Source organism: Carcharhinus amblyrhynchos, chromosome 12 (genome assembly GCF_965287045.1).
Source record: "Carcharhinus amblyrhynchos chromosome 12, sCarAmb.v2.hapA, whole genome shotgun sequence".
Taxonomy (NCBI): Eukaryota; Metazoa; Chordata; class Chondrichthyes; order Carcharhiniformes; family Carcharhinidae; genus Carcharhinus; species Carcharhinus amblyrhynchos.
In genome coordinates this window covers 25,920,038-25,934,487 of record NC_137335.1, presented here as the reverse complement: position 1 = coordinate 25,934,487, position 14,450 = coordinate 25,920,038, and the positions used below count along the sequence as shown (strand labels likewise).

Below are 14,450 nucleotides of genomic sequence, written 5' to 3'. Positions count from 1 at the left end.
ACCATTAGATCAGCAGGAGAAATAACAGAACGAGAGCTACAGATTAAGTAGTAAGATTAAGAGGAAGAGCAGGCAGGTAGCAGTTGTTGAACATAGTGGGACTGGTGGTTGGAAGTGCATTTGTTTCAACATGAGGAGTATAACAGGTAAGACAGATAAACTTAGAGCTTGGAACATAGAACTTATGATGTTGTTGCTATTACAGAAACGTGGGGCTTGATTTTACCATTGTGTCAACGGGCATGAAAACCTGGTAAAGTCGGATGTGAGGCCATTAGCATGATCTGCACCTGTGTCCGCACAGGTGCCCACTTTACTGAGGCCTGAAAATGGTCGTGATCCAATTCGTGCTTGACATGGGCGCAAGAGCGATTTAAATGCATTTGCATACATTTAAATTGAATTAATGAACTGCCCGCCCAACTTTATCAGCATTGCCCCCTTTACCATTGCGTTCGCATGTCCAGATTCAGCACAAAACAGACCTGCTCGGCAAAGGTCTGTTTTGGGTGCTCCAGTTTCTGAAGAGGTAAGTTCAGAGCTTCCAGCGGGGGTGGAGGAAGGAAGAGGGACGCCAGATCATTGTCTGGTGAGGTGGGGGGGGGGAAGCAAGAGGAGGGGGCCAGATCGCTGTCTGGTTGGTGGGGAGGGAGGAGACCAGATCATTGTCTGGTGAGGGGGGAGAGGAGGAGGGCAGATTGTTGTCTGGTGAGAGGGGGGAGAGGAGGAGGGCAGATTGTTGTGTGGTGAGAGGGGAGGAGGAGGGCAGATTGTTGTCTGGTGAGAGGGGGGAGAGGAGGAGGGCAGATTGTTGTGTGGTGAGAGGGGAGGAGGAGGGCAGATTGTTGTCTGGTGAGAGGGGGGAGAGGAGGAGGGCAGATTGTTGTGTGGTGAGAGGGGAGGAGGAGGGCAGATTGTTGTGTGGTGAGGGGGGAGAGGAGGAGGGCAGATTGTTGTCTGGTGAGAGGGGAGAGGAGGAGGGCAGATTGTTGTGTGGTGAGAGGGGAGAGGAGGAGGGCAGATTGTTGTCTGGTGAGGGGGGAGAGGAGGAGGGCAGATTGTTGTGTGGTGAGAGGGGAGAGGAGGAGGGCAGATTGTTGTGTGGTGAGAGGGGAGAGGAGGAGGGCAGATTGTTGTGTGGTGAGAGGGGAGGAGGAGGGCAGATTGTTGTCTGGTGCCGGGGTGGGGGAGGCCTGAACTTTCTCTGGGGAGGGGGGTGCAGGGGAGTTAATTCTATCCCGTCACATTTCTAATTCTGATCATTCCTGTTATAAATGCTACTTAGATTATATTTCACTTGCCATGAATGTTGTCTTGTTTTTCCCCTACACCAGCAAGTTCAGAAGCAGTAGAAATTATCTTATTACCATTTCCCAAATTATCTTCTAACTCAGATCGGTGGTGGAGGGGGGAGGGGGAGGTGGGCCACATCATTCTTTGGTGAGGTGGGGGTGGGGGAAGGGAGGCCCAATCATTCTGTGGTGGGGGGAGGGGGGGAGAGAGGAAGAGGTGGGTCAGATGTATCTCGGGTAGGGTAGGGAGGGAGGAGGGAGGCCAGACCGTTGTGTGGTGTGGGGGTGGGGGAGGCCTGAACTTTCTCTGGGGAGGGGGGTGCAGGGGAGTTAATTCTATCCTGTCACATTTCTAATTCTGATCATTCCTGTTATAAATGCTACTTAGATTATATTTCACTTGCCATGAATGTTGTTTTTTTACCCCCCGTACACCAGCAAGTTCAGAAGAAGTAGAAATTATTTTATTACCATTTTCCAAATTACCTTCTAAACTTGGAAATGCAGCCCATAGAATTTACCGCAAGATGACTGTTGCTAAACACAATTCCAAAGGTTGTTGAATCAAGCAACGGTTATTTGTACACAAACCTATATGTTTCATTACACAACTTCAATAAAGGCCTGGATATGTACCTCGGTGGAGTTTGCAAGTACAGACAGCAGAGAAAAGGGATTTTACAGCTACAACAGTGCAAGTGCACTTAATTAGTGAGACTACTGGGCTGTGAGCATGTGAAATATACTGGAAGGGAGGCCAGATGGATCTCTGGTGGGGGCAGGGCGGGGGGGAGGGGGGACTGCTGCCACACTACGGGCGATCGGTAGGGGGGAAGGGGGCAGAGGATCGCGATTGGTCTGGGTAGCGGGGGTGTTGGGGTGGATAAGGGGGAAAGTTATGTTGAAGGGGTGGGGGTGATGTCTGTGGGGACCATCGCTCCAGATTTATCCACTTTTTGTGACCCGGGAGCGATGTGACAGTGGCGTGATTTTCAATTTTTTTTTCTAACTGCAGCTCCAGTGGTTTTGGGCATGCTGAGCCCTGCCCACAGCGCAATTCAGACCCGCGATTTGTTTTGTTCAGGCATGTGGGAGCACCTGAAAGCAGATTTCCAAGTCGAATCTGAATTGTGTCCAGATTCAGCACTTGGAATAAAAATGGTAAGATCGGGCCCTTGGTTGAAACATTCCAGGATTCAGATGCTTCCAGCAGGATAGAGGAGGATGTAAAAGGGGTGGAGGAGTTGCATCTTACTGGTTAAGGAGAATATCACAGCAATACTGAGGAAGGACACCTTGGAGGGTTCAGGCAGCAACCCAATTGGATAGAGCTCAGGAGTAGGAAGGGTGCACTCATAATGTTGGGGTTTATTACAGGCCTCCCAACAGCCAGCAGGAGATAGAGGAGCAGTTAAGCAGACAGATATTGGAAAGATGCAAAAACAACAGGGTTGTTGTTGTGGGTGATTTTAACTTTCTCTATATTGACTGGCCTCACTTACTGCTAGGGATTTGGATGGGGCAGAATGTGAAAGGAGCATCCAGAAGGGTGTCTTGAAACAGGGTACAGAAGAGGTTTACCAGGATTTCACCTCATCTGTCTGGGGGATATTAGCTAGGAGGAGAGGTTGGATAAACTCAGTTTGTTCTCACAGGAATGGCAGAGGTTGAGGGGGTGACCTGATAGAGGTTTACAAGATTATGAGTGCCACGGACAGAGTGGATAGCCAGATGCTCTTTCCTAGGGTAGAAGAGTCAAATACTAGGGGTTTAAGGTACACAGGGAAAAGTTTAGAGGAGATGTACGAGACAAATTCTTTACACTGTGGGGGTGAGTGTCTGAAATGCACTGTCCAGGGAGGTGGTGGGAGCAGGTATGATACTAGCATTTAGGGGCAACTAGACAAATACAGGAATAGAATGGGAATGGAAGGATACGGACTCCAAAACTGCATAGGGTTTTAGTTTAGGCAGACATCATGATCGGCACAAGCTTGGAGGGCTGAACGGCCTGTTCCTGTGATGTACTTTTTTTATTCTTATTCTTTGCACAGAGTGCTGCTGGTTGAAGCGACAAAACTGGCATGCAGCTTGGGTTCTCTCTCCAGACAATCCACTCCGCCCAAATAAACAAAAATTCTAGAGGCACACTAGCAAAGTGGGGGCAGAGAAAGCCAACAGCCAGGAATCCTGAGATCAGGGCATTGTTTTATGAGCCAACTTCTCTGTTTTTCTGGCAGCAGCAGCGGGGTGTGAACTGCTGGAGAACTCTAGCCATAGAACGCCTACAGTGAAGGAGGTCATTTGGCCCATTGAGTCTTGCAGCAACTCGCCAAAAGAGCATCTTACCCAGGACCCCCACCCTCCTCCCCGCCCGCTCTTTTGATCGAATTAAACTTGTTAGGCTTGCTACATACTGGTTAATAAAGTTTTTCTGAATGCATTTCAAGAATTCTGTAAACCCTAAATCTTAAAGTCAGATAAGTTTCTGCACTTTTCAGTAATTTGCCTACATTTTAACTCTTCCAACTCCCTCTGACTGTCTGGGGTCTACAGTGTACTCACTGTAGCGTGATGGCTTCTTTTTCCATTCCTCAGTTTACTCCATATCGTTTTATTTGATGCTCCTTCTAAGCATATCATCCCTTCTCATAGGGATAATTTTTTAAACCTATATTTTGACCCTGCCTACTTATTTTTATCCCTTTCTGTATCCTGTCTGCAGCAAACCCAGTAAGCACAAATGTTGAGTTGCCCATTTTTAAACCATGTTTCAGTACAGCTATAATGTTATAGTTACAAGTGGCCATCTGTGTCCTCAGCTCAACTGCCTTATTCACCGGGCTCCCTGTATTGAAATATGTGCAACTAACCACTGAAAAGCCCCACTGTTATCAATTTTCATCCCTTTGATTTCTCATTTGCCAATTAATTTTCTTCCTTCTATTTGCTTCTCTCTCTTCTGAATCTATGCTCAGGTTCCTATCCCTCCTGCCAAACTAGTTTAAATTTTGCCCAACATCACCAGCAAATCCCTGCATCAAGATATTGGTCTCATGCCTATTGAGTTTTAATCTACATGACTTGGTTCCCACCTCTCTTGCAATTGGTCCTAATGCCCAAACATTTAAAGTCCTCCCCTCCGCATCTTTTGAGCTATTTATTCAGCTGCACTATCCTATTTCTGTACTCATTAGCACGTGGTCAGAATAATCAGAGGATCAATACCTTTGATGGTCTTTATATATTTGTAAGTGCTTTGTGAATCTTACCTTTGTATAATCACCAGAAAGGAAGCCCTGTTCAAATCCACTGTACATTGTCATGACAATGAGCAGACGTTGGCGCCTGTCCTTTAGCTGTGTAAAGGTAGACACCAAGACAGACAATATGCTCACATTCTTGTCTTTAAAGTGCTTCGTCTCGTTCTTATCGAGTTGATTCAGAAAAAGGGCAACAAGGAGTACTCCACCTACACCAACTCCTGCAAAAGATAGTGTTAGAACAAGCAGGTGTAGAACCAGGGATACATCCCCAGACCTTTACATTTTATACGCCACTACATTCCCAAGCACAAAGTTGAGAGACTGTTATCATTGAGTGTTAAAAGACAGAGTGTGAAGTGGTTGGGAGGTCAGCTGTCATGTAGAGCTACAGAGTGTACAATATTTTCCACATGTCCATCAGATATAGGAGGCTGGATATTTGGGTTGCAAGGGGATGGAAACAGAAGAGCTGGCATGCCAGCTGCCAGATGCCTTTCTCAGGACTCACCATGCCCACCAGGATAATGGAAAGGTAACTCTGCAATCCTAACTGATTCCTGATTAAGGTCAATTAGCAAGTTAAAGAGCTCATTAAGAACTCATTAATGGGGGAATGTTGCATTTTTCCCAGGGGTGCATGTGCTATGCATGTTGTCTGGAGCAGACCAGGTTAAGGGAGGCAGGTACAAATTGCAGAACCCATCATAGGCTGAAAAAATGAAGCATCCAGGCATCAGGAGACAAGGAAGATGGACAAGGGGCAGAAAGGAAATGGAGGCCATACCCTTCAGCGTGTGACTCTTCAAACAGATGGTCAGAGTCTTTAGTGCACTTGTCGCCAGAGACTTATACAAAGCAGCATTGATTGCCATACGCTGTCAGCAGCCACCAAATTCATCATAACCATGAATTGGTTTGCTTCTGAGTTCTTTCAAGGATTAGCTGCGGGTTTTGGTAGCATAGCACAAACAGCAGAATATCATTGCGTGTTCCAGGTCACTCATATTCCATTTAATAGATAATATACCCTGTTCAGAACATGGCCTCACTAAGACAGAGGACCATAAGAAATAGGAGCAGGAGTAGGTTATTAGGTCCCTTGAGCCTGCTCCCCCATTCAGTAGGATTGTGGCTGATCCGACATTCCTCATGTCCACTTTCCTGCCCTTTCCCCTAACCCTTAAATCCCTTACTGAACAAAAATCTATCTCAGCCTTAAATATACGCAATGACTTTGCCCCCACGGATCTCTGTGGCAAGCAGCTCTAAGGATTCACAGCCCTCTGACAGGAGGAATTTCTTCAGCCAGAGAATGGTAAATCTGTGGAACTCTTTGCCGCAGAAGGCTGTGGAGGCCAGGTCAGTGAGTGTCTTTAAGACAGAGATAGATAGGTTCTTGATTGATAAGGGGATCAGGGATTATGGGAAAAAGGCAGGAGAATGGGGAGGAGAAAAACATCAGCCATAATTGAATGGAGGAGCAGACTTGATGGGCTGAGTGGCCTAATTCCACTCCTATGTCTTATGGCCTTATGGTCTAAATGTCTCCTCATCTCAGTCTTAAATTGCCACCTCCTTTATTCTGAGACTATGCCCTTTGGTCCTGGACTCCCCCATGAGAGGAAACATCCTCTCAGCGTTGACCCTGTCAAACCCCTTAGGAACGCTATATGTTTCAATGAGACCACCTCTCATTCTTCTAACATTCAAAGAGTAACGTACCAACCTGTGTAACCTTTCCTCATAAAACAATCCCTCCATACCAGGGATCATCCTAGCGAACCTTCTCTGAATTGCCTCCAATTAAAACATGGGTGCAATTCTCCCACCCATGTGGAAGTGGGAAAACTGGAGTAACTCCCACTGGTTTTTTCAGCGGGATTTTCAAAATGAATTTCCTACACTCCATGCATCACAGAGTGCCTTCGAGAGACTCACACTGAAAATACGGAGGTGAGGCTTACTCCTGCCCAAGAGGCTGGCAGCATAGTGCTGAGCGGGCTACCATGCGTGCGCCAATTTCTCAGCACCGATATTGGCACATGTACAGTGGTGTCGTACTGCCAGCCTCCGAATTGCTGGCCAGCCATGGGACCTCCCATCACTGCCCTTCCAATTCACCCACCTCCCCAATTGCTGGTCTCCTGGACATCTCCAGCAAACCCCAACGTTTCCCCCCATCTCCCTGCCAGTCCTGATCTCCCGATACCCCACCCATAGTCCTGATCTCCTCAACAGCTCCCCCACTACTACCCCCCACCCCCCGAGTCCCAACCTCCCACGGCAGCCCCCCACCCCGAAGGCCAGCCCTGATCAGTGTCTTCCCTCCCTCTGCCACCAAATCCGATTGCGGAGTGGCAGCAGATCCCCCCATCAATCTCCCCCATAAGCTCGGTCCCTAATAGGCCCCCCCCCGGCCCCACCCCTTTGGCACTACCCAATATCTGGTGAGCAGTGCCAATATGCCCCTTGGGCATTGCTACTTTGCCCCATGAGCAGTGCCATTTTATGTATTAAAAATCACTTTACGCAGTCTTCTAGTGCCTTCACCATTCTCATTTCATTACCGCATGCACAGCCACCCCTCAGAAACATTACAGCTCTCTGGACTCAAAACTGAGTTCAACAACTTCAGGTTGTGAACTTCCCTTCTGTCGTGACTCCTTTTTGTTTTCTATGTTCAATTCGTTTAGCGTGTCCCAACACAATTCCACCTCTCCCCCACTTGGCCACTGTCCCTTGTTGTTCAGTTTTGCTTCCAGTGAGCACTGACTTCTGACCTCTGTTCTCCTATTAACACATTCTGCTCTCCTACCTTTGTCACTATTAACACTTTTCAGTCCCTAATGGCACACTTAACAGCCCCTCTGTCTCTTGTTCGTGATATCTTTGTCAATCTCTCCTCGGCTCTGACCTACACTGACTTTCCATTCTGGCCCATACCCTCTCCAAGTATGTAATTCATCACTTTTCAATTCTGTAAAAGGGTCATATGGACTTGAAACATTAACTATGTTTCTCTCTCCACAGATGTCTCTAGGCCTGCTGATTTTACTCAGCTTTTTCTGTTTTTATTTCAGATTTACATTGTTAGCTTTGCTGTAAATAATTATTACTCACCAGTATAAATTCCTGAGAGGGTGTGGATTGTGGACATAGAATGCTGAGCAGATGTTACATTGCGACTTGTCTTCAGATCATCTTGTGGGCAATTATTGGATCCACAGTATGCTAAAATTTCATCAGTGACATTAGCTGAAACCAAAGAACATGCTTTACTGGATGCCAGAGCACAAATTCAAATTTTGTTGCAGGAACCTGACTCTCTTTGATATTACATCATTGCATTTGACAAGCGACCATCAGTAATTTTGAATATGCTTATTATAATCTACATAAATTACAAATACACGGACAGTTTACAACTTACATATAGTCAAAGAAGTTAAATTAATATTGTGAAGCACGTGACTTTTTGATGTGTTCATTTCTTTGGAGGCTTCTTTGTTACATAAGAGGTCGTACCTATAATCTGGCTTCAATATAATCTTAATTGATTGAATGCAATTAAAGCAATCACTGATTGGAACTGTAGTTAGCAACTTTAATGAAAATTGCAACCAAGGGCTGGATATTGCAGAGAAATTTAGCTATGCCCAGAAGTACAATATTGATGCTGGGACTTCATGCTGTTCGCCGAGGCATGCAGCCAATGCTATGTGAATTGCTTATTACTGAAGAATATGTTTAGAGTGTAGGGAAATTGGGTATCTCTGATGTCACTTGAAGTTAACCTCTTAAAGAAGCGCCTCTTAAAGAAGCTGCAAACTGGTGACAAATAGAAAGGAAAGCTTGTAAAAATTGAAGTGACTGTAAGATCTGTGGATTGGAGTTTAAGCTTTCCAATGCAACTTTTCAAGCTATAGACAAGAACTGGGTGACACTGTTTCCTTGGGGTTGGGGCAAACTATGACATGGTCTGCAAGACATAATAAACTACAAGATGAAGGCATGTAGAATCACCAGCTCCAATACATTGAGCCCTGATGAGCTCAATGCATTCTATGCCCGTTTTGAGCAAGAGTCAGCGAGAGCACACTCTCTGCCCCAGAAGCCTCAGCTGAACCCATATCCGAGGTCACCATTGCAGACGTCAGATCAGCCTTCTCGAAGGTTAACCCACGGATTGTGACTGGCCTGGATGGGGTACTAGACGAGCACTCAGATCCTGCTCAGATTAACTGGTGGGGGTTTCACAGACATCTTTAATCTCTCTTTACACTAGTCTGAGGTCCCTATCTGCTTCAAGAAGGCGACCATCATCCTGGTACCAAACAGAAGCCAGGCAGCGTGCTTTAATTGCCAGTGGCTCTGACCATCCATCACTATGAAGTGCTTCAAAAGGTTAATCATGGTACTATTCAATTCCAGTCTCCCACTGCCTGGATCCACTTAAGTTCACCTGTCGCCACAACAGGCCCGCAGCAGATGCCATCTCCCTGGCCCTACACTCAACCCTGGAAAACCTAGATAACAAGCACACCTAGGTCAGACTCCTATTTATTGACTACAGCTCAGCCTTCAACGCCATTATTCCCACGAAACTCGTCTCCAAACTCCGTGATCTGGGACTCGGCGCCTCCCTCTGCAACTGGATCCTAGACTTCCTATCCCAGATCACAATCAGTAAAGACAGGCAACAACATCTCCTCCATGATCATCCTCAACACTGGTGCCCCACAAGGCTGTGTCCTCAGCCCCTTAATATACTCCTTATACACCTACAACTGTGTGGTCAAATTCCCCTCCAACTTGATTTTCAAGTTTGCTGATGGCGCCACCGTATTGGGTCAGATTTCAAACAATTATTACATGGAGTACAGGAAAGAGATAAAGAATCTGGTGAACTAGTGTGACGACAATACTCTCGCCCTCAATGTCAACAAAACTAAGGAAATAATCATCGACTTCAGAAAACGCAGTGGAGGACATTAATGGGGATAAAGTGGAAATGGTTCAGAGCTTCAAGTTTCTAGGTGTCCAGATCATCAGCAACCTGTACTGGTCCCGCCACAGCAACGCTATAGTTAAGAAAGCCTACCAATGTCTTACTTTCTCGGAAGGCTAAGGAAATTTGGCATGTCCGCCATGACTCTCACCAACTTTTATAGATACACCATAGAAAACTATGCTTCCTGCTCTGCTCAAGACTGCAAGAAACTACAAAGAGTTGTGAACGAAGGTCAGTCCACCACACAGCCTCCCATCCGTTGATTCTGTCTACACTTCCGGCTGCCTTCGATATCAGCCAGTATAATCAAGGATCCCACAAACCCTGGACATACGCTCGTCCACCTTTCTCCATTGGGAAAAAGATACAGAAGTCTGAGGACACATACCAGCCAACTCAAGAACAGTTTCTTCCCTGCTGTCATCAGACTTTTGAATGGACCATCCTTCTATTAAGTTGATCTTTCTCTACACCCTAGCTGTAACTGTAACACTACATTCCGCACCCTGTCCTTTCCTTCTCTATGGAAGTACGTTTTATTTGTATAGCACACAAGAAACAATACTTTTCACTGTGTACCAATACATTTGACAATAGTAAATCAACTCAAATCAAAAGGAGCAAGTCTGAGAGAAAAGAGTGTGAGACACCAAACAGTGTAAGAAAATGACAAAGACTCAATGAAAATGGAGAGAACAAAGCTGAGGGAAACAATGGGACACACCAACAGATACAAGTGGTTAAGGTGGAACCTGCCAGCAGCATCAATCCTGACAGGTGGGGACAGAAGATATGGTTAGATTTTTTTAAACGGATTCCCAACATCACGAAATTAGGTCAGAATCTTTTCGTGGCAGGTTGATTTTCCCACTGATGTATCTTGAGAATCCCTTTTGCATCTAATGATTGCTTATTAAAATTTCGTCTGTCCATTAAATTTGCTTTCCCACCAGTAGTGTTTTAATGCTTAATATACCTGGCAAAGCACCCAGCAAGGCAAACTGCCAGAACTTATGGGGAACTCAACACTGCCAGCATCATTTCCGATAGTGCTCTTGGATGCAGGAAGCAAATTGGAGATGGTTCAGAGTATAAAGTGGGAATGCAAGTCTGCAGGACGAGTTGAAGGCACAAAGGGAGGGTAGAGAGCACAAGGGGGTGTGGAAGGGAACGTTGAAGGCCAGGTGAAGAGTTTGCATCACAAGTAGACCAATATTGTTGTGGGAAGGTTGCTTGTGCTGTTGAGGAGAGTATAAAGCAGAATGGCAGGGCAATGAGAAGCTGTGCTTAGGTTCTTATGGAAGAGGTACAAAACTGTAATTGGAAGGTAGAAAATGAATAAGCATGTTTGGGAAGCGGAGGAAACAAAGATTAAGGAAGCGACAACAAAGGCATTTGGTAGTGCTTTACGGTATATACAGAAATGAATAATGCAAGTGAGCTAAGGGCACAGATATACAGGTTTTGAGGTGTGAAATTACAGCTATTATTGAAACATGGTTTAGAGGACACACTCTTAGAGATTACTGGTTAAAGATTTTTCAGATTAAATAGAGTGAGGAATGAAAATAAATGTCACAATATCAATTAAAAAAAATTGCAGTGATGAAATGGGATGATCTGAGAAGGATCATCAAATGAGGCCATGTGAGTTGATTTGAAGAAAATAACAGAGTCAGTCACTGCTGGGGCTGTAATATGGGCCCCAAACAGTCAAAGGGAGATAAAAGAGCAAATTTGCATGAAGCTCAACTCTAACAAAGAGTCATCTAGACTCGAAAGGTTAGCTCTGTTCTCCCTCCACAGATGATGTTGGATCTGCTAAGATTTTCAGCATTTTCTATTCTTGTTTCAGATTTCAGCATCCGTAGTAATTTGCTTTTATCTTCTGCATACAAGCTGACCGTTGATCGAACTGAACCACTTCCTGTTTATGAAGACTACTGGCAGATCTGAATGATAGGTAATTATTAGAAAACCACAGGTTCCAGGTGTGGTTTGCACATGGTTGAGTTTGGATCAGGTTCAGCTGGGAAAAGGTGGATTTTTCCCATCCTCTGCACGATAAAGTGCAGTTAAATACAACAAGCTCAACAATCTGCCTAGAGACAATCCTGAGAGGCCACTGGATGTGAGATGTGACCTTATTACACAACAGTGCTTACTGTAAAATATTGGTTGAAATATTGTTGCCCTGTGTGAGCCTGACTCTATACCCTTAATGAAACCAACTGCCATTGCTGTGTTCACTATTTTCAGCCAATATTGCCACTCTAACCTATCCCACTGCACCCATCTTTTGCTGGAAGTCACTGACTTTTAAAGGCCATGATGTGGAGATGCCAGCATTGGACTGAGGTGGGCACAGTAACAAGTCTCATAACATCAGGTTAAAATCCAACAGGTTTATTTGGTATCATGAGCTTTTGGAGCACTGCTCCTTCATCAGCTGAGAGGGGAGTTGAGTTCATAAACAGGGTATATATAGACAGAGACTCAATTGTGAGATAATGGTTGGAATGCAAGTCTTAACAGGTAATCAAGACTTTACAGGTACAGACAATGCGAGTGGAGAGAGGGATAATCACAGGTTAAAGAGATGTGAATTGTCTCAAGTCAGGACAGTTAGTAGGATTTTGCAAACCAAGGCCAAATGATGGGGTTACATGTGGTATGACATGAACCTAAGATCTCGGTTGAGACCATCTTCAAGCATGTGGAACTTGGCTATCAGTTTCTGCTCAGTGATTCTGCATTGTCGTGTGCCTTGAAGGCCGCCTTGGAGAACACTTACCCGAAGATCGGAGGCTGAATGCCCTTGACTGCTGAAGTGTTCCCTGACAGGAAGGGAACATTCCTGCCTGGCGATTGTCGAGCAGTGTCCATTCATCCATCATTATAGCATCTGCATGTTCTTGCCAATGTACAATGCCTCAGAACAGCCTTTCCTCAGCATATGAGGTAGACAGCATTGGCTGAGTATGTACTGTGTACCTGGTGGTTGGTATTCTCACGTGTGATGATGGCATCCATGTTGACGATCTGGCACATCTTGCAAAGGTTGTTGCAGCAGGATTGTGTGGTGTCGTGGTCGCTATTCTTCTGAAGGTTAGATAGTTTGCTGCGAAAAATGGTCTGTTTGAAGTTGCGTAGTTGTTTGAAGGCAAGTAGTGGGGGTATGGGGATGATCTTGGTGAAATGTTTGTCTTCATCGATGACATGTTGCAGGTTCCGAAGAAGGTGTCGTAGTTCCTCCACTCCAGGGAAGTACTGGACGATGAAGGGTACTCTGTCGGTCGTGTCCAGTGTTTACCTTCTGAGGAGATCGGTGCGGCTTTTTTGCTGTGGCATGTTGGAACTGTCTGGGCTTCTTGTTCACAGTTGGTGTCGGGATGCTCCTTCACCCCAAACACCCAGCCACCTACCAAGAAGGTTAGTCAGAACATTCCAATCCAGATTCCCTCAAGGTGAATGAGTCATGACAACTGTAGGGGAAACAGGTGTACACGTATGCAGAAATCACTAGTGGGGGTCAGAAAAGAATTGCACATTTGATTAATGTACCAGTTCGTATTCTGGGAGGGAGTCCTTTTCACCACAAGCGTGGAGTAGACCAAGATCTGTGCCTGGGGAAAGCCAGCAACTGTTGCTCTCTGTGTCTGAATTGCGGCATTTGTTTCAAACAAGTTAAACTGACTTACCCTGGTGAAGGGGGCATCAATGACTTAGTGGATCCTCCTATGTACTGTTGACATAGATGTGCAATACAGCTTGACTGAGGTGCCTTGAAAAGAGCTGCTGGCAAAAAAAAATCAGGGTAACAGTAACCTTCAATGCCACTGGGAAAGTACAACCCTTGTGTCCTTTTGGTTGGAGTTCTTGCAAAAGGATACAAAGTTCAGCTACCAACTCTCAAGAAGGATGCAACCTCTTCCGGCATTGTCTCTCACTCATGTTCAAGGAAGTGACCCTCTTCTGCTGACCCTTTCAGTTGGGTGCTGCCTCCTTCAATGTCTTCTTCTTGTGGGCACTAGGCAGCTTGCCTTCTCCTGTCCTGGGATAGTGCACATAATGAATCCCACCAACTCCACTGAGCAGAGGTTCTTTTTTAAGGTCTGCATTTTGCACCACAGCGTCAGGAGTTAGCTGCATCCCTTGTTATGATGTGTGTGCAGGTGGTGACCTGGGGCCACAAGGAAATAACACAGGGCATGGAAGATCAATTCATTTTTACTGCCAAAAATGTAAAGATTGCAGGTTTCCCAACTTCATTTCTGCCTCAATCAGAAGATGAAAATCAACCCCCTATTTGTTGAGAGGAGGAAGGGAAGGATTCTACATCATGCCACATGAGATTTTCCCTTTTGAATTGGATGTTGTCAAATGTCCCTCCAACACTGTAACATACAAATAACAATCCATCCTGCTATATATACTGACATAGCCTACAAATCACAGAAACATCCATCCTACAGAGTAACTAAACAAATTTTCAAAAGAGATAAAAGTGGAAATTATGCTTGATGATGCATAATGCACTCATACCAAATTCCTTTTGTTACTTTGGACATTAGCCTATTTGTTTTAATAAATAATAACAATTCAGTATATATTCTGATATTTCCAAACCAAATACATCTTACCTCTTCCAGAACTATATTGAAATATTAATGAAGATAATAGATTCCCCCAAACAGCAGATGACTGGAATATAAGGAAGAAAATACCAAAGTAGTGGTTTACTATATTTTCTCCAATCTTATTGTGCTTCTTTGCAAACTGGTAACCACAAATGGTAAGGTAGGCGCATTTAGCAGACCAAAGCGGAGCTCCTCCTATTCCAAGGATTACTGCAGTGGGAATAAGTGTGTACCTGTGAAA

At 45.2% G+C, this 14,450-nt stretch overlaps 1 protein-coding gene across 1 annotated transcript in view; it reads right to left on the bottom strand.

The window, feature by feature from the left end:
• unc93a (unc-93 homolog A) overlaps nucleotides 1–14,450 on the bottom strand; it is a 79,956-nt gene that overhangs the window by 28,981 nt on the left and 36,525 nt on the right. The window contains exons 3-5 of the mRNA XM_080199767.1: nucleotides 14,213–14,442; nucleotides 7,679–7,813; nucleotides 4,565–4,776 (exon numbers count right to left, since the gene is read on the bottom strand). Coding sequence (XP_080055893.1) covers nucleotides 4,565–4,776; nucleotides 7,679–7,813; nucleotides 14,213–14,442 — 577 coding nt within the window. The remainder of the gene's footprint in view (nucleotides 1–4,564; nucleotides 4,777–7,678; nucleotides 7,814–14,212; nucleotides 14,443–14,450) is intronic.